We start from the raw sequence: 25,855 nt of genomic DNA, 5'->3' as shown, positions 1-25,855 counted from the left end.
TCATCTCACATTCCCTAGGGGGTTGTACATCCTCTGTGACTGAGATTTGCACAGCAATGTCAGGGATTTGGATGTTTAGTTCCCCTTATTGTTGCTGAGGATCTAATCCCTTTGTTAAGGGATGTTAGTTCCTTGTGCAGATTTTGTGCCTTTGGCTCTGTGGTTTATTCTCCCTACCCTTCAGTATTTCCAATAAGTCTTCAGTCTACTCTTGAAAGGGTCTCTCACCATTGGTGCACTTTGTAATCCTTCACTGAAAACTCTTAAGTGGCTGCAAAAAAGCTACTTCTTACAAACATTTTGACACATGTACATACCTAAAAGCCTGGAAAAGCCTGTACTGGAGAAAAACAATCCTTAGAGATAATAAAGAAGAAATATAGATTATTCAGATGATACTGCAGACCTCAAGACAGAAAATTATGAGGAATCTGCAAGGCTGTCTGAATTAGAATAACTGTTTGCGCTATTTTGGCCCCTGGAGCACAGTAGAACTTCCTGACTGACAAATTTGCATTTGATCTTCTCTTTCTCTGGCATGCTTCTTCCTCATGTTGTCTACACCGATATCAGAAAATAAACAGTACCAAGACAAATGCTTAACTAGAGGTCCTCCATCTTCCATGTTTAGATTTTCCCTATTCAGATTAAGCAACAAGATTTTAAGCATGGGTATAAGGCATACATTCTTAATTAACCTCCAAACCAGGGAACACAACTTGGCTCCTTTTATTCATTACAAACAAAGCCAGTTAAAGGTTAAAATCTCATTCTATGACATTTAACCATCTTTGCAAGGCACACTCAGAACAGCTTGAGAAGGGCTGCTGACCTGTAATGATTTAATAGTTAATAATACATTCACATATGTGTGTCCACATTTTTGTGTCTGTGTGCATACACAAAATGTTCATGTCAATGTATGGAACAGCTACGGCATCATTTTCAACCATACTTAACAAGGCAATCTAGTACAGACAAGTTTCAAGACTTTGAATTGTGTCTCTTCTTGTTCTTAATATGGTTTTAACTGTCAATGTTAGTAAGTCATAAATATGAGAATAATGCAATAAGGATTACCACAAACACCCACTTCTGTAATATTTTATTTTTGTTCTGTATTTAAAGTGTCTGCACATCTTCATACATTTCCTTCCTCTTCACTGTCAGACACTGAGGCTCTCAGTTATGCAGGTAAAAAGGACTGGCATTCTCTAAATTGTAATAGTTTTTTTATTCTGCTTTGAAAGAAATCTGAGGACCAACTGGAGCTGAGAAAAAATCCCAGGTGCTTCTACTGAGTCAACTTCCATGTTTTGCAATGTATCTGCAGTCACATAAAGACAGGGAAAAAAGGAATTTTAAAACATGCTCTCATATTCCTAAACATTCTCTCTTTTTCTCTCTCACTCCTGTCTTCACAAACACTTATGCCTACTGGCCACAGAGAATATTAATAATTTGCAATATTCCATAGTGTTAGAATCAGCCTTCTAAAGATCAGTGGTGGTAAATCTTCCTGAAGAGCTTCCGCAGTCTTGCTTGAACACAGACACACAGACAAGACACATACAGAGACACAGTCACTCACACACACAGTTGTTTCACAACTAACCTTCCATGACCATGCCAAATGCTCTCAAGCACATAAGGCCCTGTGGTGCCTGAAGGTCATTCTGGATATTTGGCTTTCAAGCCTTCTAAAAATACTTTGTTGGCACTGTCACATCTGCTTTAGATGCCTGGTTATCATGGCTGACACAGAACTGGCCACAGACATTTATTCCCACTTACTCTCCACATTAAAAACCATGTTTTTGACCTAGAGATAACTTTTGAAATCTTCAAAGCAACTTGCTTAAAACTGCTTCTCAATCCTCTCAATAATCAAGAAAGTTATTCTCTCAATAATGAAACAAAATCCAACTCTGTCTTAAATTAATTATGGTGAAACCAATGGGTTTCCATGCAACATGAGATGCAATTGGATTTGTATTTTCCAGGTAGCAGTGGACACAAGAAAATACATAAAGCATTCCTACCTATGCAAAAACTAAACAAATCTGCCAGAATTTAATTGCACTAAGAGGACTTTAAAATATAATTTTCTGTCTTCACCTTGGGATTACCTGGAAATAAAAATAGATTAAAAATACATCAATAAATCTTGACATATAAAAACACTATTCACGTTCAAAGATGAGAAAATCATATTTCTACTGTTTCATATTCTATACAATCCTGTTGACTTCAGAACACTTGACACTGGTGTACAGGGTTTTGCTGCACATCCCGTGGGAGCACCATGCAATAGAAACACAGTGCAGAAATGGTTGCATGCTGCCTGGTCTGTCTGATATTGCTGATACTTTTGACAGGAATACTTATTAGACCAAGTTAGCCGTACACAAGAGATTCCATTTGATACCTATAGTTGTCTTCAGGACACTGACTATATGTTGTAGACAGCAGTTATAAAACATCCACCACATGCCATCACTTCATACTTTCTGAGAAATTAATACAATAATTGCTTGAGAATGAGCAAAGAGACAAAGAAAGGGGCCACCATTTAAAAAATGGTAAGGATGAGATCACATCCTAGGTCAAAAGTCCATGGAAGCATATTATTTGACCCCAAATTATGGGAACAATCTCTCTTCACTTCTCCACTATAGTCAAGCTTGACCTGTGATCCCTGAAATCAGCAGGAATTCTTATAATTTATTTTATAAAGGGAAGGAATCAAATGTTAAGCATACCTCTTTTATGGGCATTGGTGACTAATGTTGAGGGGAGATTCTCAGCATCCATCATAGTTTTATACAGCAGCAGCATGAAAGATTAGAATGTTCCATCTTAGCTCAGTGAACACTAAGGACTATGGTCCTACTCCACAAGTAGGACCATATGCCTGTTACAATTTTGCTATCAGGGATAATATCTCCTCAGGGAAATGTACCATATAGGTCCATTTGCTCAGGCTAAGGGTGGCAAAACCTGCTCTGCAATCTCTGGATGTGATTATGCTCTCTAGTTTATTCCTACACAACCTACTCGAAAAAGGTCAGGAGACTCTGTCTTGGTTCTGGAAAGTATCCATTAGCACAGAATGAGAGCCCTGTTCTTGCTATACATTAAAAATGAAGGAAATTCCTCCACTGTGAACTACATCCACAGTAAAACTTTACATCTGTGTAAAGTAAAAGGAAGTGACTGATGTGTTTTCTTCAGATCACAGTGGTGCCTGTCATTTTTGCTCTTGAATTCTGGTACCTGAATGAAGTCTTTCAATGATCTTTGCTGAGATGCATTTGCCATTTCTATTTGTTTGTGACATTTGCAAGCAATTTAGAGTTGCATGAGACTGCTTTGAGTTCAGCTTTATCATATTATGGAGACTCAGGACTTTGTTGCATCTTTCCATTTGCTGTCAACAGCAGCCCATAACTACAGGTTAGGACTGCCTATTTCCCAAGAATAACCACAAAAGAAAAAGAGCAGAGGTGACTGGATGGAGGGCAGCATTAAAGTAAGTTAGGTCATTCCTGGAAATGGTTAAACTTGACACGGCAAACTCTTTAAAAGCCATTCAGCTCCATAAATCTCCTCGAGCCTTTTCTGGATACTTTTCACTGACAGTGCTGAAAAAAGTGTGATGTGCTGTGAACAGAATCCTAAGGCAAATTAAAAGTTTAATTAGAAGATATATTTCTCAGGAAAACATGGAATCTTGGAAAAGTGTTACCATATCCTAGATCACTACAGATAACAAGAAAGCAGAATCTAAAGCACAAAATCATAAAAGAGAGAGGAGAAACAAATAGTTACTAAGCTACTGGGGAGAAAGACTAAGTTAGTTCTTTGCCAGCATCCAAAGCTTTTCATGCTAACAAAAGGAAAAGGATTTTTCAGCGATTTTGAAGTGTCCAGATATTTTGAAATCAACAAATAAATACTTATATTGGCCCACAATTTTAACTAGCCTTGTATGGAAGAGCAAGAGAGAGTAAAGATTATTAATGCACCTGATGGGGCAGCCATGATAGTGATGGGGAGCTGTGATGATTTCACAATCACAGGATCCCAGGCTACATCAGTGTGGTGGCATGGTATGACTTTGCTTCTCACTGCCTTTTAAGTGAACCCATCCATTTTTAACAACCATTTTTTCATAGCAAATACCCGTTTCTTAAGTCTGCCAAGACCAATTGAGAAACTCCACACAGTTTTCTTTTGGGAATTGATAACTTTGACATTCTTTGGCCTCTTTGAAAAAAAGACAAAGACATTTGTTATTAAAAAAAAAAAAAGTCATCTTCCCAACACATAACATCCAATGTTCCAGAAAAATTCTAAGACCTCAAAAGGACTTCTGACATACATGACAATAATGTAGTGGGTTTCAACTCTAACTGTTCTGTATTTTTTAAGTCAGTAGAATATAATGTGTAACATTTAATTGTTCTTTAACTAAATAAATGCAATTATGATTTTCCCAGTAATTTTTCTGAACATGCTGAAAAATATACTTCATACTTACCCATGCATTCCTGCAATTACTGATGGGGCTGTTGATGGAAGATTAGAATTTGATGGGTGAGTTGCTGACCAATGAACCTTGCCAGTGCATCCAGGAATATTTGGAGTGCTGAAGGAAACAGTTAAAAGGGGGATGGGGTGGAGAAAGGGTAAATTAAATGACTATAGGCTTGAAATATGACTTATAGGTAAGTTCTAGAATGCATAGGGTTTATCAAAGATAGATGGGGTAAAATCTCTTAATAATAAAATGAGAAGTGCTTAGAATGTATAAACTGTCACGGCTTCTTTAAAGTTGGGGAAACAACTTTATGATGATCTGGGCCAAAATCTCTGGTTAGACATTGTAAAGGTGAGCTCTTTAGAGAGTTCTTTTTTCTTCAATCTCTTTAGGTTTAGTATCTGTATAATATTCATTATTAGAAGCATTGTTTAATCACAAAGAAGAAATGAAATCACAGAATTTGCATAGAGCACAAAAAAGCAAGAAATGTTCTTTAAAAGTGTGATACAGATTTAGCTCATGTTTAGTTTCCAGCTTCAAATATGGAATTTAAATAACAGATTTTAAGCCAAAAGAGGTGTGATTTCTCATGGGTTAAAACATAAATGATTTCCCAAATTATTCTAAGATTCTCTAGATTTCCTTTTAGAATTTATTAAGATGTAGTATTAACAACACTGCTTAGACACCAACTTAAATTCTAGTGTGAGTGAACCACTGTACTGAGACAGTATGCACCACACCTTGGAAAATGAAAGCCTTTTGTTAATTCTGATACTGTTTTAATGTGAAAATGAAAAGCAGAGTTCCTTAAAGATGTGGAGTAAAAAAACTCTACTTATCTGAAGCAATACAAAGAAAATTTTGATAACAGTTGTTGCAAGATGAAGCAGAGATGAGATGGACAAAATTAAAGAAAAAATAGGTAATAATATGAATTCGGATAATCCATGAGTATTAGAATAAAATAATATAAAACCTCAATATAGTACCTTTTTTTGCAACTCAAAGTTTTTCATAGACTATCTTCAATATTGTTCTGTATTGACATATCAATGTAGGACACTGTTGGATTATACAATTAAACATAGGACACACATGAATTACATATTTACATCCAGACTGCCCATACACATGCAGGTAAAGGCTCACAACAAGCTGCTTCATCTGCTGAATCACCTAAATATTTGGGATTATACACCTCACCTCTCTTAGTCATTTGTGGGTCTTCACACCATATAACTGATAGCAGTGCTTCCTTTCAAATAATTTCTCAAGTTTTCTTCATTCTCCTTGAAGTTTGTGTAAAATTAAGCAATTTATTTAATTATTAAATGCATAGAGTTACTAGGATCATGCATGTATTACTAGTATTATGCAGCTGATGAGCTCCTTCTACTACAGCTAAGTTCAGCATGGGATGCAAAAAAGGATGTGTGAGAGATACAGTTTATCAGACTTTGTGTATCTCTGACTTTTGTAGTGGGAAACTTGGCTCTGAAATTCCTCACCGGAATAGCAGATGTAGTAACAAGAAAATGTATCTACATACCAGAGTTATAACACAAAACTCTGAATTAGCTGTATTCGGCATGGGAGCATTGGTGGTATATTTTGTAGTCCTTGCACCCACAGCTAGCAGAAGGACCACCTACTTCTCCATCTCAGTTTGGAGTAACCTGGCACTAACCCACACCTTCATACACTGCTACACTCCCTGTGCCATGCTCCAGTCTACGACTCGCCAGAGAGGATGGCTTTGTAAATCAGTACAGAGGCTTTGTAGCACTTGGGAAGCTGTTGTCTATAGGGAATCACTCAGTAGTTGGCTGGGCAAGGAACAAATTTGCTCTCTGTCTTGACAGCAGCTGTGCTGGGGCAACAAGTGTCATGAAAACTTTTTTCACGTAGTAGAACGTGTTTTCAGAATTGGCCAAAATGGGTTGCATTCAAATTTGTTTTTTCCTGTCAAAGCAGACAACTGTTAGGTTAAGTGCACATTAGTTGACTGTAGAAAACTCTATCTGTATAGCAGGATCCCAGCCAGTGACATAATGGATACTGGGTTGTGACTGTAAGCACATGAATTCATCCAAAACTGAAAATATACCTGACACCACTCTGAAGGAATTAGTCAAACTGTGAACCCAGTTTTATTAGCCTGGTAATGAGCTATGTAGCATGTCTGCCACATGTCATGAAATTCCAGTGATTTCCTTGGAAGTGTATGGGGGTCATAAAGAGAAGTAGACGACAACAAGAAGTCCCATAGCAGCTTTCAGCATTTTAGAAGCCTATTTTAAGTTAAATTGCACAATAATTATGTTGTTATAATAATTTTACATTTTATAATATTAAATATATGTTTTTATATTATATAGAATACTTTTTATATTTTATATACTAATGTTTCTATATTAATATATTAACTGTATTATACATTTATATAATTATAATTATAATAATATAACTATATAACTATGAGGAATCTGATTGATAAAATCTTCTCACCTTTGAAACTTACAAAACTAGAAGAAAAGGTAAAGGCATCATATATGGGCAAATATGACCCAAAAGTCAATCTGAGAAATGACCCAAGATGAAGACTTGTTCTAGACTGTCTGCTAGAAACAATTGACAGAAGTTGCTACATTCAATATGTGGGATGAATGTGGATCTGTAAAAGAAGAGAGCTGAACAGAGAGAAGCAAAAGGTACCAGGAAAGTAAGCAAGGTTACACTACAGTAGAGCAGCTGCTCTCCTGGGAACCTGCAGAGAAGATGCAAAACTGTGCTGCGGTTATGTAGGTGATAAAGCAGAAGAAACTGAGGTTAAAAAAGTACCCCATTGTGTTTTTGTTTTTTTGGATCATGCCGTCTAGCTCTTGTGTGCTTTCTCTGATGAGCTGCTAACCCATTGCTGCTGCTGAAGAAAACAACTAAGTGCCAGCCTACCACTGGGCAACACACAAAACTCCTCTGTGGTTATGCTGCCGTCATCAATCTTTCTTTCTGTAACCATGACATCCTTGTTCATACACTTCCTTGTTATCATCCTAGCAGCTCTTAGTTCCAACAGTAACAAATATATTGTGCTGACAGTTGAATCTGTGCAAGCACTAAGATTTTTCAAGTGAATTGTAGTGATTCTGACTGCCTCTATTTTTGTCCATAGAATCATAGAATCACTAAGATTGGAAAAGACCTCTAAGATCATCAAGTTCACTGTTAACCCAGGACTGCAAAGTCCACCCTAAACCATGCCTCCAAGAACCACATCTACGTATCTTTCAAAAATCTTCAGGGATGGTGACTCCATCACTTCCCTGGGCAGGCTAATTTTCTTGTCCTATTGCTGGTTACCTGGGAGAAGACACTTATCCCCACCTGGCTTTTGGGTAGCTGTAAAGAGGGATAAGGTCCCCCCTGAGCCTCCTTTTCTCCAGGTTAAACAACCCCAGCTCCCTCAGCTGCTCCTCCTAAGACTTGCTACTCCAGACCCTTCACCACCTTCATTACCCTTCTCTGAACATGCTCCAGCACCTCAGTGTCCTCTTTTAGTGAGGGGCCCTGAACTGGACAGTGGATTTGTGGTAGAGTTTACCATCTTGGGATGTCTTTACAGATTTTTATTTCCTGGCAATGATCAGGAAGATCAGTGTGGACTTAATTTAGTAGGCCCTCCATACAGATATTTGGAGCTATTTGAGATGCCTTAAGGTATCTGAGATAATTCTCTGTAACACAGGACTCACAGGGGATACATATTGTTCAGAAGCAGCAAATGGAAGTGATGGTCTAGAATGCCTCCAGGGTACTGGATGCTCAGGTTTGCCATGTAAATTCCACATCGCCCATTTATATGGGAGTGAAATCTAGATCTCCCCCAAATAATTCTTCAAAACCTTGGATCTAACACTTCAGCTAGAACAATGGAGGTATCCAAGTTCTTTGTGCAAAAATTCTGTCTAGTGATATACCTGGTAGATTCTTACCTTAACACTTACAAGCAAAGAATTCCTAACATCTTACTCTTTCTTATAAACACTCCTGTATAAATGCAATAGAATTAAACCACCATATGAAGTCATTATACCTCTTTTGGTTTTTGCTATTATAAAATAGGCCTCACAGACATCACTCACAGTATACAAAGGTCACAACTGGTGTCCACCTCAAATTCTCTTCCAAATGTAACACATTTGTGCCCTTCTACATTTATTTTGCCTCTGTGATATTATTTCCCAAACAGAACAACCTCTAGTAGAAATGTCTCAGGCATGATCCTGGGTCAGGAAATTCACACATGCCTTTGTGTTGTGAAAGAACATACCTAAGATTACTTGTGAAGACAAAACAAAGTGTTTTAATGCAGAGCAGAGAATAGGAATGACAGCAGGGTTTCAGTTCACACCCATCTCCCTCAACCATCAAAGCACGATAGGGAATGGGTACTTAAAAATGGGTTTGGGGTTCCTGGAAAGATAAAGGCACCAAATGGCAAATTCCCCCAAATATTGTGAATCATGTTGAACAGGAAAACTTTGTTTCTACAATTTCAAACAATTTTATTCTGCTTTCAAAATTTTCAGTCCCCCTTTGTAGTATGGGGCAATGTTTTTCAGACACAATAAAGCATTTCAAGGCAGCAATAAAATCTCATTTGGAAAATGCCAAAGTAGGATATTTCAACACACGCTTGCCTCCACAACCCCCTGAATGAGTCAAACTGGAGAACCACTAAACCGGAATGTATGGTAGAGAAGCTGGCAGTTTCTGAAGAAAGAATACTTTGTGAGAAAGTTCTACAGCAGCCCTTGGAAATGACTGTGCAAGGTGCAAGACAGCAGAAGGCCCTGTTCCCAGATAATTGTGGCGTGTGGGATTTCTGATAACTTGAATTTCCAAGGGATGCATGCACATAGACAGTTGGAAAATGACTACACTGAGGAAATATGTGAAGTCACTACAAATGTACTGATGTGATAGCAGCATTTTGCTCAATGTGCTTGCGAAACCATGAATAAAGGGTAGTTTCAGAGAATATCTTTGTGCAAGAACTGCAGGACTTGGAACACTTAGGACTTTGTCTTCCTAGGAACTGCATGTTTCCCATTTCAATCAAGTGCTTTTGATCAGATCCTGTTGTCTTCCTCACACACACACAACGCCTCTGGCACTGGACAGGTCACTTCAGCCTTGTCAATCTGTACCTGTCAAAAACCAGTATCGTAACATGTTTTATCAGTGTTCTGGCACTGCACTAGATGATGTGCTAGGATGTAACTAACACTTGGTGAGAATGCACATGCATTGTGTAAGCACTGCCCTCTACTGCGGATTAGGAGCGCTGAGGAATGAGTAGAAAGTTTTAAAAAGCTGATGACTGCCCCATTTTTTACTTAATTGAGGGGGCTTTCACTGTGGAACAAGAAAACATAATCACTGTCCTAACTGCTTTTGTCAAATGTCAAGAGGCGGATTCCAATAGGCACTGCAGTGAATCAGGAAGTTGTGTTATAACAGCAAAGACACACTAAACAGAAAAGCACAAGTCAGATAAAGGAAAATACCTGGATTGATATGAACCCTTGCTACATATGCTGGAATGCACTAAATGTGCTGCACTATTATTACATTAAGTTCTGCCAGCACACTGGAGGTGTAAGGGAGCTCCAAATACCAGGGAGAAGAGTTATCTGTGCCTGTCAGAGCAGAGCCCAGCCCCTGAATGCTACAGAGGAAATCCCCATCACCAAAGCGTGGGAGGCTTTTTCCATTGACCCTTAAAACACCTGCAGAATCTAAAATACCACAAAGAACATAACCTCGTTTCAGTAGCAGATTGGGGAAGAAGTCAACAGAGGAAAAAAGCTGGTGGCTAGGGGTGAAGTAGAATTATATGAAAAAAGGAACAGCAGATGATTATGCTGGAAACACATATGATCCAATAAAAGCAGTTTTTCTACAGTTTTCTAAATTGTTGAGTTCAAAATGAACTTCTAAATAAGAAAGACAGTATTTCAAAGTAGTTGTTAATAAAAATAAACAATGATTTTTGTCATTATTTATTTTCACTTTTCAATAACATGGCACCTCTCAAAAGTGCTTAGAGAATTTATCAGTCTGAGCCTTCCTGGAAGTTGCTGTAGCCCTGCTGCAAAATTTCCTCTGAAAACACAATGCTTTTTCCAGTATTTGGACTGTCCTCCCATTCCTTGGTATGTATGTGGGTTGGAGCAGCAGTTAGACACAGGAGATCAGATTGTGGTGTTTGTGGCCAGATTTTCGCAGGAGCTTAGCGACCAGCATGCACCCAGAATGTGAGCTCTTTCAGAATTCTGGTTTTCATATGTGGTTGCTGAGCTATTTTTGAAAGCCTGGCTAGCTGCACAAAACATACTCATTTAGCACTCAGCTGCTTACCTATAGTTAATATATGGGTAGTTATGTGACATATAAAGCCAAATGCTATATTCATCTTCCACAAATAAATTAATATTATAAATAAGGGAATTATTAACAATCAAACTACTAAGAAACAAAGCAAAAATAACCGAGGAAAACAGACACAACCAATTCAGAGTTTAAAGTCTTGGAAAAGAAATCCTAGAGGTCTCAGTTCTGTGAAATATGTGAACAGATTTTCAATCCTATCTCTGTTCAGGAAATCTTGTTAAGCAGATACCTTTAATTCACTGATTCCAGTGGAATTTACACTTCATGGGTTTGAAAAAACAAGAATGCAAATACAAGAGAATTTACAGTTGGCAGACAAGTAGAGAAGGTAAGAGGGAAAAATTAAGAAAAGAATGTATGCACAAAAAAATGGTACATTTCAAAATACTGCAAAAGTCACTTGAACCACTGGGCAACTGTTATCCAGTGTACCTTAAAAGTCACACAAGCAACATACATTGAAAATACAAAAAAGTATCAATGCAACTTGGAATCTCATTCCTTGCTGGGATAAGAAGATAAGTTTCAAGCCTACACCACATGTGTTCTGACAGTGTAGCCTACTCAATGAAGCACTGAGCTGTACAATGGGATTATAAGTTTTATAAAAAAATTTAGGTGGTCTCTTGGTGAAAGAGGACTGCATCAGAGAGAGATTTTCAGAACGGTCTTCCACAACAGCTTCCTAATTCTTTGACTCTCACTTTCTTTAAAAAAAAACGTATTTCTATGTTACCCTTGGCAAAGAAATAGTAGAAGATTCCAACTTTTAGGCATACATTGCAGTATATCTGGGGATGAAAAAGAGAAACAAGATCATTCTAAAGCAAATTCAGGAGTGCATATACAAACCATGGATATTAAGAATGATGCTATATTCCAGGACTGGAACAGACCTCAAGAGACTATGACATTCATGACTTTCCCCAAAGGCAGGTTTTAATGAAAGCCTGGAAGAGAATGAGAAGAACTGAATTATGATCCAAGATCTTTGCTCATGTGCAAAGATGAAGAGCACAAAGAGCACCCAAAGAGCACATCCATAGCTCTCTTTGGGCAATTTTTACTGATTATTCTAGACTGCCACCAGATTACCCACACAGTTATTAATAAGTTCATATTCAAAATTCAGCACTTCTAGATGAATCACAACATTTATGACATGGCTTTTTACATGTGCTGAAAGCTCCCACAGTTATTCCATATCTGAACCACTGAGAAAAGCTGGATAATACATGATTATGATTCCTAAATGTTCATTTTTATTTCAGCCCAATTTTTAAGAAGTATGACCATCACTTTGTCCTAATTAATGTTATAAAAACCAAGTCTGAGCAAAGCAGTATTTTAAAAGCCTAAATATGAGAGTTCAGTTAAAAAACCAGCACATGCTTGGGCTCAGGATATGTGAAGTTTCATTCCTAACTGTGCTACAGATTCCCAGTGGGAATTTGGTGCATGACTTTATCACGTTGCACCTGGATTTATATCTGTAAGACTTCCAAGTTGCATGGTAAGGACTTCACAATACTATCTAGAGTGCTGGATACATGCACAGCAGCTCCTCATAACACTGATCTTGGATTAGGGGCTTTTAGGCTCAACTACAGCTCAGGTCAAGACTTTTATCTTTTTTCTAATTCCTTAAGAAAAAAGAAGAAAAACAGAAGATGGTTTCCTGTTCTGCCAAAAGGAAGAGCGGGTGGGTGCAAGGCTAACATAAAAAACATGCCCAGGTTCACCACTCTTCCTGTTTGTCTCTGCAGCTACATGACAGATGACTCTTAGTTACTTTCAGCTTTGCTAATAATTTGAATGGCAACCACTTTCTTGCATGGTTTGGGGAAGAACAGTGTCTCACTCTGGAGTAATGCCTGGGCACTGATGCTGTTGCCCAAGTGTTGCAAGCAGGAAGTGCTGCTGCTACTCTGTGAGAGTGAAAGTGACTATTTACTTAAGAGAGCTTTACACTTTATACTTACAAATTATATTTAGGCTTCTCAATCCAAAATATATATCTGAATTTTCAAGAATTTTGGTTGAGTTTAACGACCTTTACACAACTCTTCATAACTACTGGCAAACACACAAAGTGAGAAAAACAAATTATAGGCAAAGTTTTATGCCTTCTGACTTCCTTCTTTCTTCTGCTCCAAATCACAGCAATCTTGATGTCTGACAGTCATGGATAGATATCAAGTGTGAAAAACGTAATAAAATTTTCCAGATGGAATCGAGTTTATTACAACTGAGTTTTTTTGAGCTCTGAGATGTCGCAATCTTTTAAATCTCAGAGATCTTGGTCTCCCTGTTGTCAGAAATCAATGAAATCCATAGTCGAACTCACTGAAAACCAGAAAAATGAGATGCAGCATTCTAGAGAAAGCAATACAGATTCACTTGCTCAGACTTACAAATCCTCCAAGATACCATGTGATGCAAGTAGTCCCAGATAGGTTGTCTGCCTGCAGCAGAGTGCACACATCTGCTTCTTTTCTTCAAAGTTCCACCATAACAGCAGCACAATCTAGCAGAGCTAAGGGGTAACGACTCTGTAACTTCACCACAACCAGACATCTCTGTTCAGCACTATGCTGTATTCTGCATGTGCTGTATTTTGAAAGCACAGTCATTTCTCAATAACCATTTTAAACTGTTTTTGTCATAATTCAAGCAGAAAAGTTAGATGCAGGCTCTGAGAAACCAGATGACTTGTGCAGAAAGTGAGATAAAATAATCAGAATGGTACATTGTGCCATAAAAACTTGGGATTAATACGCTTCTTTGCAGTAACATGGATCTAATGTGATGACCTTACAATGATTAGCACCTCACTTTACCTGTGAATCTGTTGCTGTATGAAGAATAATGTGCTGTTCCCCACACAGATAACAGCATGTGATGCACTGCAAAAGGATGTACATTTACTCTGAAACAGATGTAAGAAACATAAATGAACAGATCTAAGATGTAGCTCAAAAATTTCAGCTACTCACAGGGCAGCTCCCAACAACCAGGAGTGTTTAGCACATGAACTGACATGAGTAACACCCAGCATAAAGTCTTTTCTTCAGAACAGGGAAGGTAATACTTCTACAGCTTCTGACCCACTGCTTTACCCAGTGAACTATCCTGTCTGTACTTTCCTCACAACTGTGAACTGGGGAAGACCATTTCAAGGACACACAGGAAAGGCTGATGAAAAGAGAAATTCTGTTTAAATTAAAAAAAAAAATCAGTCTAGTTCCTCTTTTGTTTTATTAATTTAATTCTTATAATGAAGCTGTTACTTTTGCCCTTTTGCCATTTTCCTTTCTCAAAAGTTTGCAAATAAACACTTAATATCAGCTCAAGCTACTAAAGACAGGTTTAGGAATGGCTTAAAGTGAAAACCATCAAAGTTAATGACCTAGGTAAAAGTATAGTTTTCCAATAGCATTCAGGGAACTTTTGCACACTCAAAGGCCATCTAGTGACTAAAGTTAATATTCACACAGTTTTGACATGGCAATATTCAAATCATGCTACTCATCAAACATGCAACAGACCATTAATACTAAAGAATGGGAAACATTTGAAGTATGAAAGTATGGTATAGTTTCAAAATAAACATGTTTCTATTCTTTTCACCCAAGATCAGCTTTTTAAGTTTTTTCCCTTTTCCCAAGTAACAAGAATGCCAAAGGCAGTGGCAAAATCATGCTAAGAAGTGAAACAGAGTGTTCAGTGCATTTGTAGTGAGGTTTCAAAGTTTGAACATGGTTAAGTAGGACTAAGTCTATACCAGCACTGCCTTCAAAATTTACTGCACCAACACAGCAGATAGAAAGTAAATCAAAGATAGTACATTATTCATAAGACAGCTGGTGGAGGCAGCTGAACCATACACTGCATGCCCCAAAATTCTAGTTATTTATTAAAATGGTCCACAAGAAAAGAACACAGAGATGAATGGCCCTGTGTGCTTGGCATATCCCAAGATGAAAGCAATCATCTGCTGAACTTGCAGCACATAAAGACTGACAGCTCTAATACATATGTTCAGAGAGGCTTGGGAAAAAATGGAAGTAAGATAGAAATGTGTCATCTCTCGTCTTTTTGGCTAGCCTTATCATCAGACTGGGATACTCTTACAAAATAGACATAACAGATTCTGAGTTCTAGTTTACAGGTGAAAAGTTGGAGATACCCACAAGCAAAGGAGACTCAGCATACACTCTCCTCTGGCACCAGAAAATGCCTTAACATTAAATAACATAGTCCAGCTACAATTCTTGTTTCAGAAAATGAGAGAGGGACTGCTTGGGCATAATCAAAAATGACAAAAGTTGAAAAAACCCAGGGACACTGTACTTACATATACAAAGGGACAGACAGGATTGAGAGCTTTGGCTTACGCTTTAAATTACAAAATGGATCAATCATGTTTTTTCACCGGACAGAACATTCTGATAGAATATTTATGAGGTCCCAAAAACAGGTGGTGACAAGTCAAAGTTTTGCTCTTGGAATAATACAGTACTCACTTGAATTTGGTAAAAGACTGTGGCAAATATATAGTTTGGCATATATGATAAATGAACCAGCTCAGCAGGCAGAATCTTATCTTTTAACCTCTGCTGATATTACGACTACAGTCAATTTCATAGGACAGTATATGCAAGTTTTCTTTAAAATTTAACTACTTCCCTTCTAGCGACACTTATTTAATTGAATTCTTGAGGACACAGGACAATTTAACATCAGGTCTGAATTTCTCTCTCGGTCTGCCCCTGCAAGCAACTCTCAACATGCACAACTATATTCCCTTGAAAGAGCATCATTCAAGAAACGATGATAACATTATCTATCTATCTATCTATCTATCTATCTATCTATCTATCTATCTATCTATCTATCTTATCTATGCTTTTCTTCCACCCTGCTGAATTACCTGTCTCTCCCACTCTATGCCTGACTCCCCAGCAACTCGCCTATCCATTGAGCAAACCTTCTGGCTCATAGTTTGGAAGGGAGACATATTCTTATTTTTCTATCATACTTTGACCAACTTTTCTTTCTTTGTCTCAACTTAGCTCTTATTTGACCCCTTTTCAGACTTCTGTGACCTTTTACTGGACTCATCTAAAATGCTTCACTCTGAGATAGATTTGAATAAGTGAAATACAGAGTAAATAAAAGGCACCAATGCAGAAGTGATTGTTTTGAACAGACAGCAAAAACCCCCTTCGAGTTTGTGCGTGGGTATGATTACCACGGTGTTTTCATAGATGTCACGTCTTAATGCAAACATCAGATGTATGAAATCATGACAATCATTCCCTTTGCAGGTTTCTTCTGTTCTGCTTTTTATATTTAACTCTCTCACAGGAGAAGCATGCAGAAAATATTTTCGATACAGTTACCAATTGTATCTTAACTTCTCTAGTTATAGAATGCTGCTGAATTTAGTCTTGCTGAGATAATTAACTGTCCACAGACTTCATAAAAGGACTGTTCAGACAACTCCAATATTCACAAAACCTGAAATTTACAAAACACCAGATCTCTGTGGAGAGGTAAAAGATGTTGTCTGAAATCTGTCTCAGAAACCTCCGACAACCTAAAACTATAATGACGTGCTTCTTGTATGCAACATTAGTTAACTAATCTGACTTAATAGTTTCTTCAGGCAGCAATCAGAACCAATTGCAAGAATGAATTTTAGTTTATTAAAAATAATAATTGTTGCAGTTAATAATCACACAAAAACTAACATGATGTGAGATTTGTTAAGGTAGATAATTCCTATCAACCAATTTTTCATCAATTTCCTTGCACTCTGTTTTGACATTCTGCATGCATGTTTTCTGTATCAATTTACAGGGAGGTCCAGGGAAAAAATAAGAAATGTGAAATAATATGAGGCAGTTACTGGCGTGTGGTGGTGGCCTTTTATGTGCACTTGAGACTATTTTTACTTGAAAATATTTTTGTGGGTTTATGTATATGACCTACACAAAATTTAGGCTCCCTTTCATTACCAAACCTAAAAACAATTAGCAATTGTTCACTGACTTGGCTTATTTTAGGTCTGTGATTGTATCTTCTTTTTGTGAAATACTGGGAAACAGGATCATCCAACATCTCCCCTGTTGATTTTGGAGGCTGTATTTTGGAAGAAAACTTATTATCCTAAGGAACTCCTTTGTAAGCTCTAGATCAACAATTTTAAAAAAAAAGTAGAGAAAAAGTTTCCGTATAATCATTAGTGAATGACACTGGTAGATAGATAATAAGGACTATGTTAAGTAGATGTAGAAAGCAACAAAAGTATAGACTTCTTTTTTAATAGGAAATGAAAAGCCTGGGATTTTATGCTGCTTGCTGGGGAACAAGTAGCTACTGCACAGGATTTTTCACAGGATTATCTTCTTTAAAATGGTCTCACTCACTAAGTGAAAGAGGTAGCTTCTCCTCCAGGAAGCTTACAGTGGTGAAGGGATTTATTTTGTCTGAACTTGAATAATCAGTTAAGGGAGAGGAGACATAAGAAGAGCCTGGACAGCAGGCACACCATGTCCCTGACAGGCGCTGAAGACAGAGGTGCAGCATGCCCTTTTGGAAACTACAGTTTGTCTTCACTTCTCTACACGGGAAGTTGAGATGAAAGGCACAGACTGGATACAAGCTTCTAGATAACTAAAGTTCATGAGATGAATCCTATGCTAAATGCCATTAAATAGCAGAAATTCTGACTCCTAGAAAATTTTTATAGTCTTATATGTTCTGCTACCTAAAGGTGCTTCTTAATAGCAAAAAGAAGATTAAAAAACCAAAGTAAAACAAAAGCAAAAACTGTTTTAAAAAGAAATGGTAGCTCACTGTTAGTATATGACTTGTAGACACTGTGCATTGTTTTTGACCCCTTATATTTTAAAATTAGGAGTATTAACTTTAGTGGGCCCAGCAACAGTTAATGCCAAATAAAAGATTTTCAAATGACTCTTCCAGATTCTTTCACTTGATTATTTGGTTAATTATACTATATCTCTTTACATACAGAATATAAAGATAACCTATTGCCATTAGTTCTTGTCTCTCTTTTAGTCTTTTGATAAAAAAGGCTACAAATGTCTCCCTGAAAACTCCTTTTAACTAGGCATAAATCCCACCAGTTTATATTGGAGAGGACATGCATGGCAATATAAGCAACAGAAAAAAAACTAGAGTTTTTGAATCAGAAATGAAATCATTCTGCTATTGGGCAAAGAAAAGCAAATGCAAAATGAAATACTTAACTGTAGGCATGATAAATAATCTAACCCTTAGTGAACAACAACAGTTGTTTTATTCAATGGCATTCAGCCTTAAAGAGATTATTTCGAATTTTTTACATCATTTCCAGATGACCTATTAGCTTATTAGGCAGTATGCTATTACACATTTCATTGTTTTATGGGTATTTAATTGCACAGATATTTTTGAGTATGCTGTAGACCATTTTTCACAGAACCACAAAATAATCTGAGTTGGAAGGGACCCTCAATGATCATCGAGTCCAATTCCTGGCCCTGTACAGGACCATACCCACAAGTCACACCATATGCTTGAGAGCATTGCCCAAATATTCTTGAAGTCTCTCAGGCTGGTGCTGTGACCACTTTCCTGGGGAGTCTGTTCCAGTGCCCAGCCAACCTCTGGAAGAAGAATCTTTGTCTAACATCCAGCCTAATATTCCCCTTGCTGAACCGAATTTGGCTGGTCATTGTCCAGACATCTAATTTGTCAAGGTCTGAATGTCCATAAATAGCTCATTTGTTGTTTTTCAAGTTGTACATTTCTTCTCACTTTACATTTTTTTATTTCTGATTAAACTTTCTTCTTTCTATTTCTACAGGCTTTCAAAACTTTTAACTACGTACCTAAATACTGCCTAAGAAAATTTTCTATCAATATTTGAAATGGAAAAGAACTGGAATCCTACCTTGAGATACCTCTCAGTCAATGTTATGATTACTTCTCTAGAGTAATGATTACTCTGGAGAAAATGCTTACTGCTTCAGCAGAGGAACCACTGGGAAAGGGACTCTTCCTATACAAAGGCCACATGGAAATTAATATAAGGTGACCACAACTCTTTCAAGTAATTTCTGCATGAAATTCTCCAACTAAGCCTGTTACAGATACAGTAGAAGAAAGATAAGATCTCATGGACAAATAATTGGTTAGAAGATCACAGAAAGAAGGAAGGGATAAATAATCAGTTTTCCAGGTGGATACAGACCATTGTAGAGAGACCTCCAGATAACCCATCTGGGCTTAGGAGATTTTTGCCTAACATATTCACAAATTAGCTGTAAGTAGGGAGCTGGAATGTAAGTGGTGTGCTTAAAAAGGAAATGTATATATTCATGAAGACAAATCTTTGAATCCGTGACTCTTAACTAAAACACACAATCTCCTGGTCATCAATCCCTGCTCAACAAATCATCTCATGATAGCAAAACATTTGGAGGAAGGATGACAACTTTACTAAACAGCCACAGTCTTTGATGAAATGCTGAACTACATGGGCTTTTGGAGAAATCCAAAATCTTGTAGCAGCATGAGTAAACTACTTTTGTCTATAAGTTAACTGTACAGTATTTCCTATTTCTCATTTCCCAGCTTTGGAGAAAACTGTGTCTTCAGATATGTTAGCTTCTGGCAGTGGCAAGAAATCATCTCTGCTTTTTATCAGACTTGTCAGATAACCTGGTTCATTCTGCAATCCCCATAACCTCTGTGTTAAGACCTACAAATAGAATAATATTTACAAACTGGACAGGAAGACTTAATCATCAGGTCCTCAGTACACCTGTATAGTCAAATTATGAGGTCATCCTCCTCCTAACCACTGCAAAGAAAACTTGAGACCACAGAGCAAAGGGTAGAAAATTCTGTTGTCATGAGAGAAGGGGACTCCACAGGCAACCACTCCTAAGGCTGGTCTTCTAGCACAGAGCACGTCCCCTGTATGGAATGAGAATACTTTGAGAATAGCACCTCAGCTGTCATCCTTTCCCTGATTCTTCAGTCTTAGAACGACCTTCTTCACCAGCTTCTCACATTTGCTTTGCTACTACAGAACTTCACAGAGCTTGCTTTGCTAGCAGATGCAAAAGACTGCTACAGAAGTTCAAAGTTGTGGACTGCCAAAGCCACAGTGCTACATCTTCTCACAAAAGAGAACTCCTGCCTGCTGCAGATGTTTTATATACCACAGCTCATCTGTCTCAAAGGCAGCTTCTCTCTCTTTTTTTCATGTTCATCCCAGACACAGTGGAGAAAGTGACTGTAGAATTTGCTTACAAAATGCCTGACTGATCTCTCTTTCAGCACAACTTCCCCAAATGACTTAGCTGTGGAATGTCTTGGGACTGGTATCTAGAAAGGTTAGCAATTTACATCACATGCTTGGGGGTTGGTAGTTGAGGTTTGAATCATACAGCTAAAATCTGGAATTTGTTTATGCAGTCTCATTAAAAATAGTACCTAAAAACCCATCTACCTTTTATATTAATATTTACACATTTGAAGTTAATACCTCAGCACCACAAAAGAACTTGTAAATTCATACTAGGTTTGGAAGAATACTTACACCAATTCCTTAAGAAATTTATGCTGCACTATATCTGTTTCAAGGTTTGTCCCTGAGTTCAGTTTGACTTTTCCTGACAACTTCAGCAGGGTCAGCGTTTTAGTCTAATAGTGAACTTTCCTGAAAAAAACAACATCAGAAAGCCACCAGACAGTTTCTATCTGCTTCCTGGAACTACGGTCCATTTCAGAGCACTTTCTTGACCCAGATTACTGACCGGATGTCATTCAGCTTCAGGTTTTGTCTGTGTTCATTTCAGGTGTGTCTCTATGTGCCTTAGTATGTCTCTCTCTGCCCGCTTTTCTTTGCATTGGAAAAATTATTGGGAAGCTAAAATTGCTTATCTCAAATCTTCTTTCCCCTTCACTTTTCTAGAGGCTTGCAGAAAAAACCAGCCGAACATTTCTGACTGATGTCTCCAGTCTAATTTTCATATGTAAATGAAGAAAACAGTAAATGAGAAATAAGAGTGAAAATTACATGGTATGGGCAAGAAAAAAAAAAAGAAGGAAAATTATGTATTTTATTTTTTATCCCTTGTGGTTTCTTGGGTTTCTTACAGTTCTTTTATATGGCTGCATTAAGCAAAAAGTGATTTAAAATGCAAAGTTTGAACAGAAACCGGGAACCAAAACCACTGCCATAATTTATGGTACAATGGACAATAACATGCAGAAAGTATTGTTAACTGTGCAGTAACTGCACTATTTCATAGCAAAATGGAACTAGGAGTTTATTTGCATTTTGCTACCACATTCTAAGAAGTGCCTCCCCTCATCTCAAGTGGTGTGAGATACCATAAAATTGTGTTCTAGCTATATGTAATGAGCATTTCTCTGTGAAAGTCACTGAAATTAACTTCAAACATATTGCTTATTGTTAATTATGTTGTCATGGTTTTACCCTGACACAGTGCCAGGGCCTCCATGGCAGGTGTATTTCTAAAACGGTTACTGTGAGATGTGACCTGGAAACAGAACAAAGCAGGTTCCTACTTGGGGATGGAGGGAAAAACACAACACTTTATTAATTACAATATCTAAAAAGGAACACACACATAAAGCTAAGAAATGAAAACCCTCCAAATACATTCCTCCTCCCCCCTCGTCTTCACAGAATGAAATAATAGCTTAGATTTTTACTCAGTCACCATCTCTCAGGTAATCAAATTCCAGTCCATCACCACCCCTCAAATAATCAACTCTCAAATTTATCAGGGAGAGAGGAGTCCCCCCTTGCACCATAGGCTTCCCCTGGAAACACAATTGAAACCTCCTGTGCTTCCGTGTCACTCGTGGTTCTGTCCAGAGAACGTCGGCCCTTGTGACTTCTCCCCTCCCCATGTCCAGTGCTCTCACCAGTGGACATGGGCCAGGACTGCTTTTAGGGCTCCCCGTTTAAGGATGCTCCACCCAGTTCCAAAAGCAGCAGTCTCTCAACTACGGGACACCAGTCTCCCCCAAATTTCACCCCCTGGGGCTGAGGGGCCTTGTGAACAGAGGTCTTCTTCTCCACAGAGACAGAGGGCATCTCACACCCTCCTCAGCCATCTCTGTTCACGCCGCTGCTTCACTCTGACTCCAAGGTGTTGCCTCCCCCTAAATACAGTCTCTGGGTCACAGGAAAAAAACACGGGTCTGTCCATGGCCATACAAGAAAGAGTCCAGCTCAAGGCCACTCCATCATCTCTTCCACCCAGGATTCTTCTCACCTCTTCCAACTTTCCTCACGCTTGCCCATTTCATCTCTCATCTCTCTCTCCTCATTCTGATTCAGGAGGATCAGTATTTGTAAGGTTTCCATTATTCTACCAAGGGGTTAAAATCTTCCCTTCTGTCTGCCCAGGACTCCCACAGCTGCCGGGCACTTTCTCTTGCCACATCCCCCGTTTCTGGCCGGCCGTGCTGCCAGCACAGTCTCTATCACTCTCTCTGGGGGGGGCTGCCCAGACATCCCAGGTCTCCTCCACCCCTGCACCTTTTGGGGCTCCCGGCCCTGGCCCCACAAGCCACATGGCCTGCCCCTCCCCACCCAGGCGCAGCTGGGCAGGGGAGAGGTCAGACTCCACTCACCAACACCGGACTCCAAAGAGGAAGTTCTCTGGGAATCTTCTGCTTTTAACCCCTGTGTGTTCTCAGAGGTGTATCCCAAATCCCCAGTGGCCACACCAGGTGCTAATTTCAAATCTGGCCACTGATTGGTTTGACCTGAACTTTTCCAGAAACTCACTTCCGGGCCAAAGCATGACATATGTCCATCCTTATAATTCCTGGGCAGGTATTTCTGCTTTCCACAATTTTTATCAGAAAATGATATTCTGAATTCTGAATTCATCTGAATTCAGAAACCATCAAGCCAATTTTACTTGATGTTATAAGGAGTGAATTTCCATTTTGGTGCTACAATCACTACAAAATAACCAGACTCAAATTTATCTTTATGACACTAATGTGAAATAAGAGGGTAATGGGGTACTTTGACCAATATGTGATGGCAGTCTTCAAAAACCTCTGTTCTCTGATCAACCAGACACTGGAACAGGTATCTAAATGTGCTGCACTGCACCTTGTCAGGAAATACTAAAATACACTAAAATACAGAAATATCCCGGGATACACGGGGATTTCCTAGCTTTGGAGTGATTTGGTTTTCTTAGTTTGCTTTAAAGTAGGTGTTCATTAGAACTATGGTAAATAACTTCACATTTTGCATAAATAGATTTAAAAAAAAAACCAGTAATCACCTTAAAAAATTGTTTTGGATTTTTTTTAGCAATAGAATTCTCATTAGAATTTGCTGACTGGTACGTCTTTGCTACAGCAGGAACAATTAATCATACAAACAGTTTACTGCTGTGATATTCAGTTCAAATATCCAAGGCAAATGTATTTTACAAGACTGTTCCTTAAGGACCCTGGGGAATGGAGTTCAGAAACTCATTTTATTTATTTGTCAAGCCCCACCAGTTCCTTCAGTGATTAAAAAAGTAGTTTACTTTATCTCTGAGTCATACCCTGGACTTCCCCCTTCTGTCCTGGCTGGTTTCCTCCAGGAGGTCTCTGTGGTCAGGCTGTGATGGGGACGCTGGTGAGGTTCCCTATGGCTGTAGCCTGCCAGGGACACTTAGCTCTTCCAACACTGGGCTGCTGTTCAGCTCCTGCTGCTGGATTCACAAAACCTGAGCAGAGATCTGTTAAAGGCACAACATACTGGTGTGGAAATAAAGGATAATTTGCCCCTACTGGAGGGGTGAATAGATAGAATTTAAGGAAATAATTACTGTTCTCTCTTCAAAGCTGGCAAAACCATGATTGCTCGCAAGATCCCTCATACCAGATGTACACATCTTCTTCAATGGACTTGGATACCCTTGGTGATCATCTTGTGAACTGGTTCAACTGGCGAGGCAGTTGAGGACTTTCCAAAGGCACTTTCCTGTCTTTCAGGTCCATCAGAAAACAGTAATTCTCTTCTATTTTCCCTGTATGCAGTAAACTTAAAAGATGCAATTTGATCCTCTTTCTCCAAGATTCTGAAGTCCCAGCCAATAAATCACAGTAAAAGCAGAGGTCATTCTCCAGAAAAAACAGTGTATAGAAGAGCATGGCAGTGTTCAGCTACTGGATTCTTTCCTGAGAAGAGATTTATCCAGTATGGTACAGAAAAAACAGGGCCATTGTGTGCTCAGCTTATTTTTTTCTGTTGCTTGATAATGATGGACAACACCTCTTAATGAAATTTCTCCTGGTGTGACACTTAGTTCATGCCTACCACTGTAATGTAGTCTTTAAAGGGACACACATAACAAATTGTAGTGACAGCTGAGAATGTTTTATATGCAGTGTGGGCACTGTAAGGCTAAGCGAACACACTGAAAACACAGAACTCTGTCTGATACATCCTGTCCACTTTCTATCATAACTCTACAGTTACCTGAGTGGAAAGAAACTTCCAAAATTTGACTTCTACCAGTAAAAAGCCTTTAAAATGCCATACTGGTGTCTATATTTACTGACTCAGTAATTTCCATATCAATTATTATCAGTTTCACACTAGAAATTACATTCAGTGGTGCAGATTGACTTTTTCCTCCCTACTTTTTACCTCCTCCTGGAAAAGATGTAGAAAGTGATGACAGGAGAGGTACAGACATGGGACCCAGGTAAGGCACAGGACGGAAGACATCACAGGGATGGCTCTTGTTTTGTTGCATTCATCTTGTAGAATGAAATGCAATTTAAGCTGTCTTGGATTTTATTGACAGGGATTCTATCCTGTTTATCCTGGTAAGTGAATTTGCCAAGGAAGGCTGAATTATTTCTACTGTCAACATTGTGAAGTGATCCATGCCTAAAGAAGCACATGGATGAATTGGTTTTGTGCCCAGGCTTAGTTCTCTCTGCTACATCTGCCTGTTACTTTGCTTCAGGATTCCTGTGGATCATTCTTGATTCCTTGACATAAAGAACTGCTTTCGTTCTCTGGAAAAGTAACAACACACCAAATCTTCCACTAAAATGATATTTTTGTTTCAGAGATTATTTGCTCCCCAGAGAATTCCTTGTGTTTCTCTCCTTTTTTCCTTGCCTTCATCTTTCAGAAAATCCCTTCTCTACTGCAGCACAGATTCTAAATACTCGAATGCCACAGGAGCATGCAAATACCCTCGGAATCCAGACACTTTGTCTTTTTGTAGTAGTGCAATGAAGATGGAGCAGCAGAGCTGCGGATGCCCATGACAATGTCCAGTTTAGCTCTTTAGTTCTTTAGCAGCCAGGACTTCCCTAGTTTCTATTTTCTTAAGGAAGAGCTGCAGGGAGCACGGTTCCCCGTGCCTCTGGCCGGGCACAGTCGGAGGCTGCTTCAGAGGAGCTGCCCTGGAGAGGGGACGGGCTGGGATAAGTTAACTAAACCTGCGGCAACAGCAGATGTTTCCCTGGGGTTTGAGGATGTGAAAGCCTCTGCTCTGCTCCCTCCCCTCCCTTCCCTGCTTTCGCCAGAGGTGCAGGCAGAGCTGGGCGCTGCGGCCGGGAAAGCCCCGCGGCCGCCTCGGCCCGGGCAGCTCCCGGGCCGGGCAGCACGGAGGGCCCGGCCTGAGGCGCCGGGCAGGGCCGGGCCGCCTCCCGGCCCACCCTCTCCTCCTCCGCCTCCTCCTCTTCCTCTGGCCCACCCTCTTTGCAGCCTGGCAGTCTTGTGTTGTTGTTTCTGTCTGGGACGTGCTGTTCCAT

The 25,855-nt window shown here is 38.9% G+C and overlaps 1 protein-coding gene across 1 annotated transcript; it reads right to left on the bottom strand.

Annotated features, from left to right (window-relative positions):
- Window positions 1-712: 712 nt before the first annotated feature.
- SPMIP7 (sperm microtubule inner protein 7) lies at window positions 713-25,855 on the bottom strand. Its single transcript, XM_064418718.1, is given in 11 exon segments — window positions 713-1,327; window positions 4,544-4,651; window positions 14,726-14,824; window positions 16,540-16,588; window positions 21,662-21,666; window positions 23,623-23,752; window positions 23,755-23,913; window positions 23,916-24,008; window positions 24,011-24,159; window positions 25,047-25,108; window positions 25,541-25,855. Coding segments are annotated over 11 exon segments (1,194 nt in total). The 3' UTR covers window positions 713-1,302.

Source organism: Passer domesticus, chromosome 1, assembly GCF_036417665.1.
Source record: "Passer domesticus isolate bPasDom1 chromosome 1, bPasDom1.hap1, whole genome shotgun sequence".
Taxonomy (NCBI): Eukaryota; Metazoa; Chordata; class Aves; order Passeriformes; family Passeridae; genus Passer; species Passer domesticus.
Note: the sequence above shows the minus strand (reverse complement) of the source record. Positions and strands in the feature narration are given on the sequence as shown.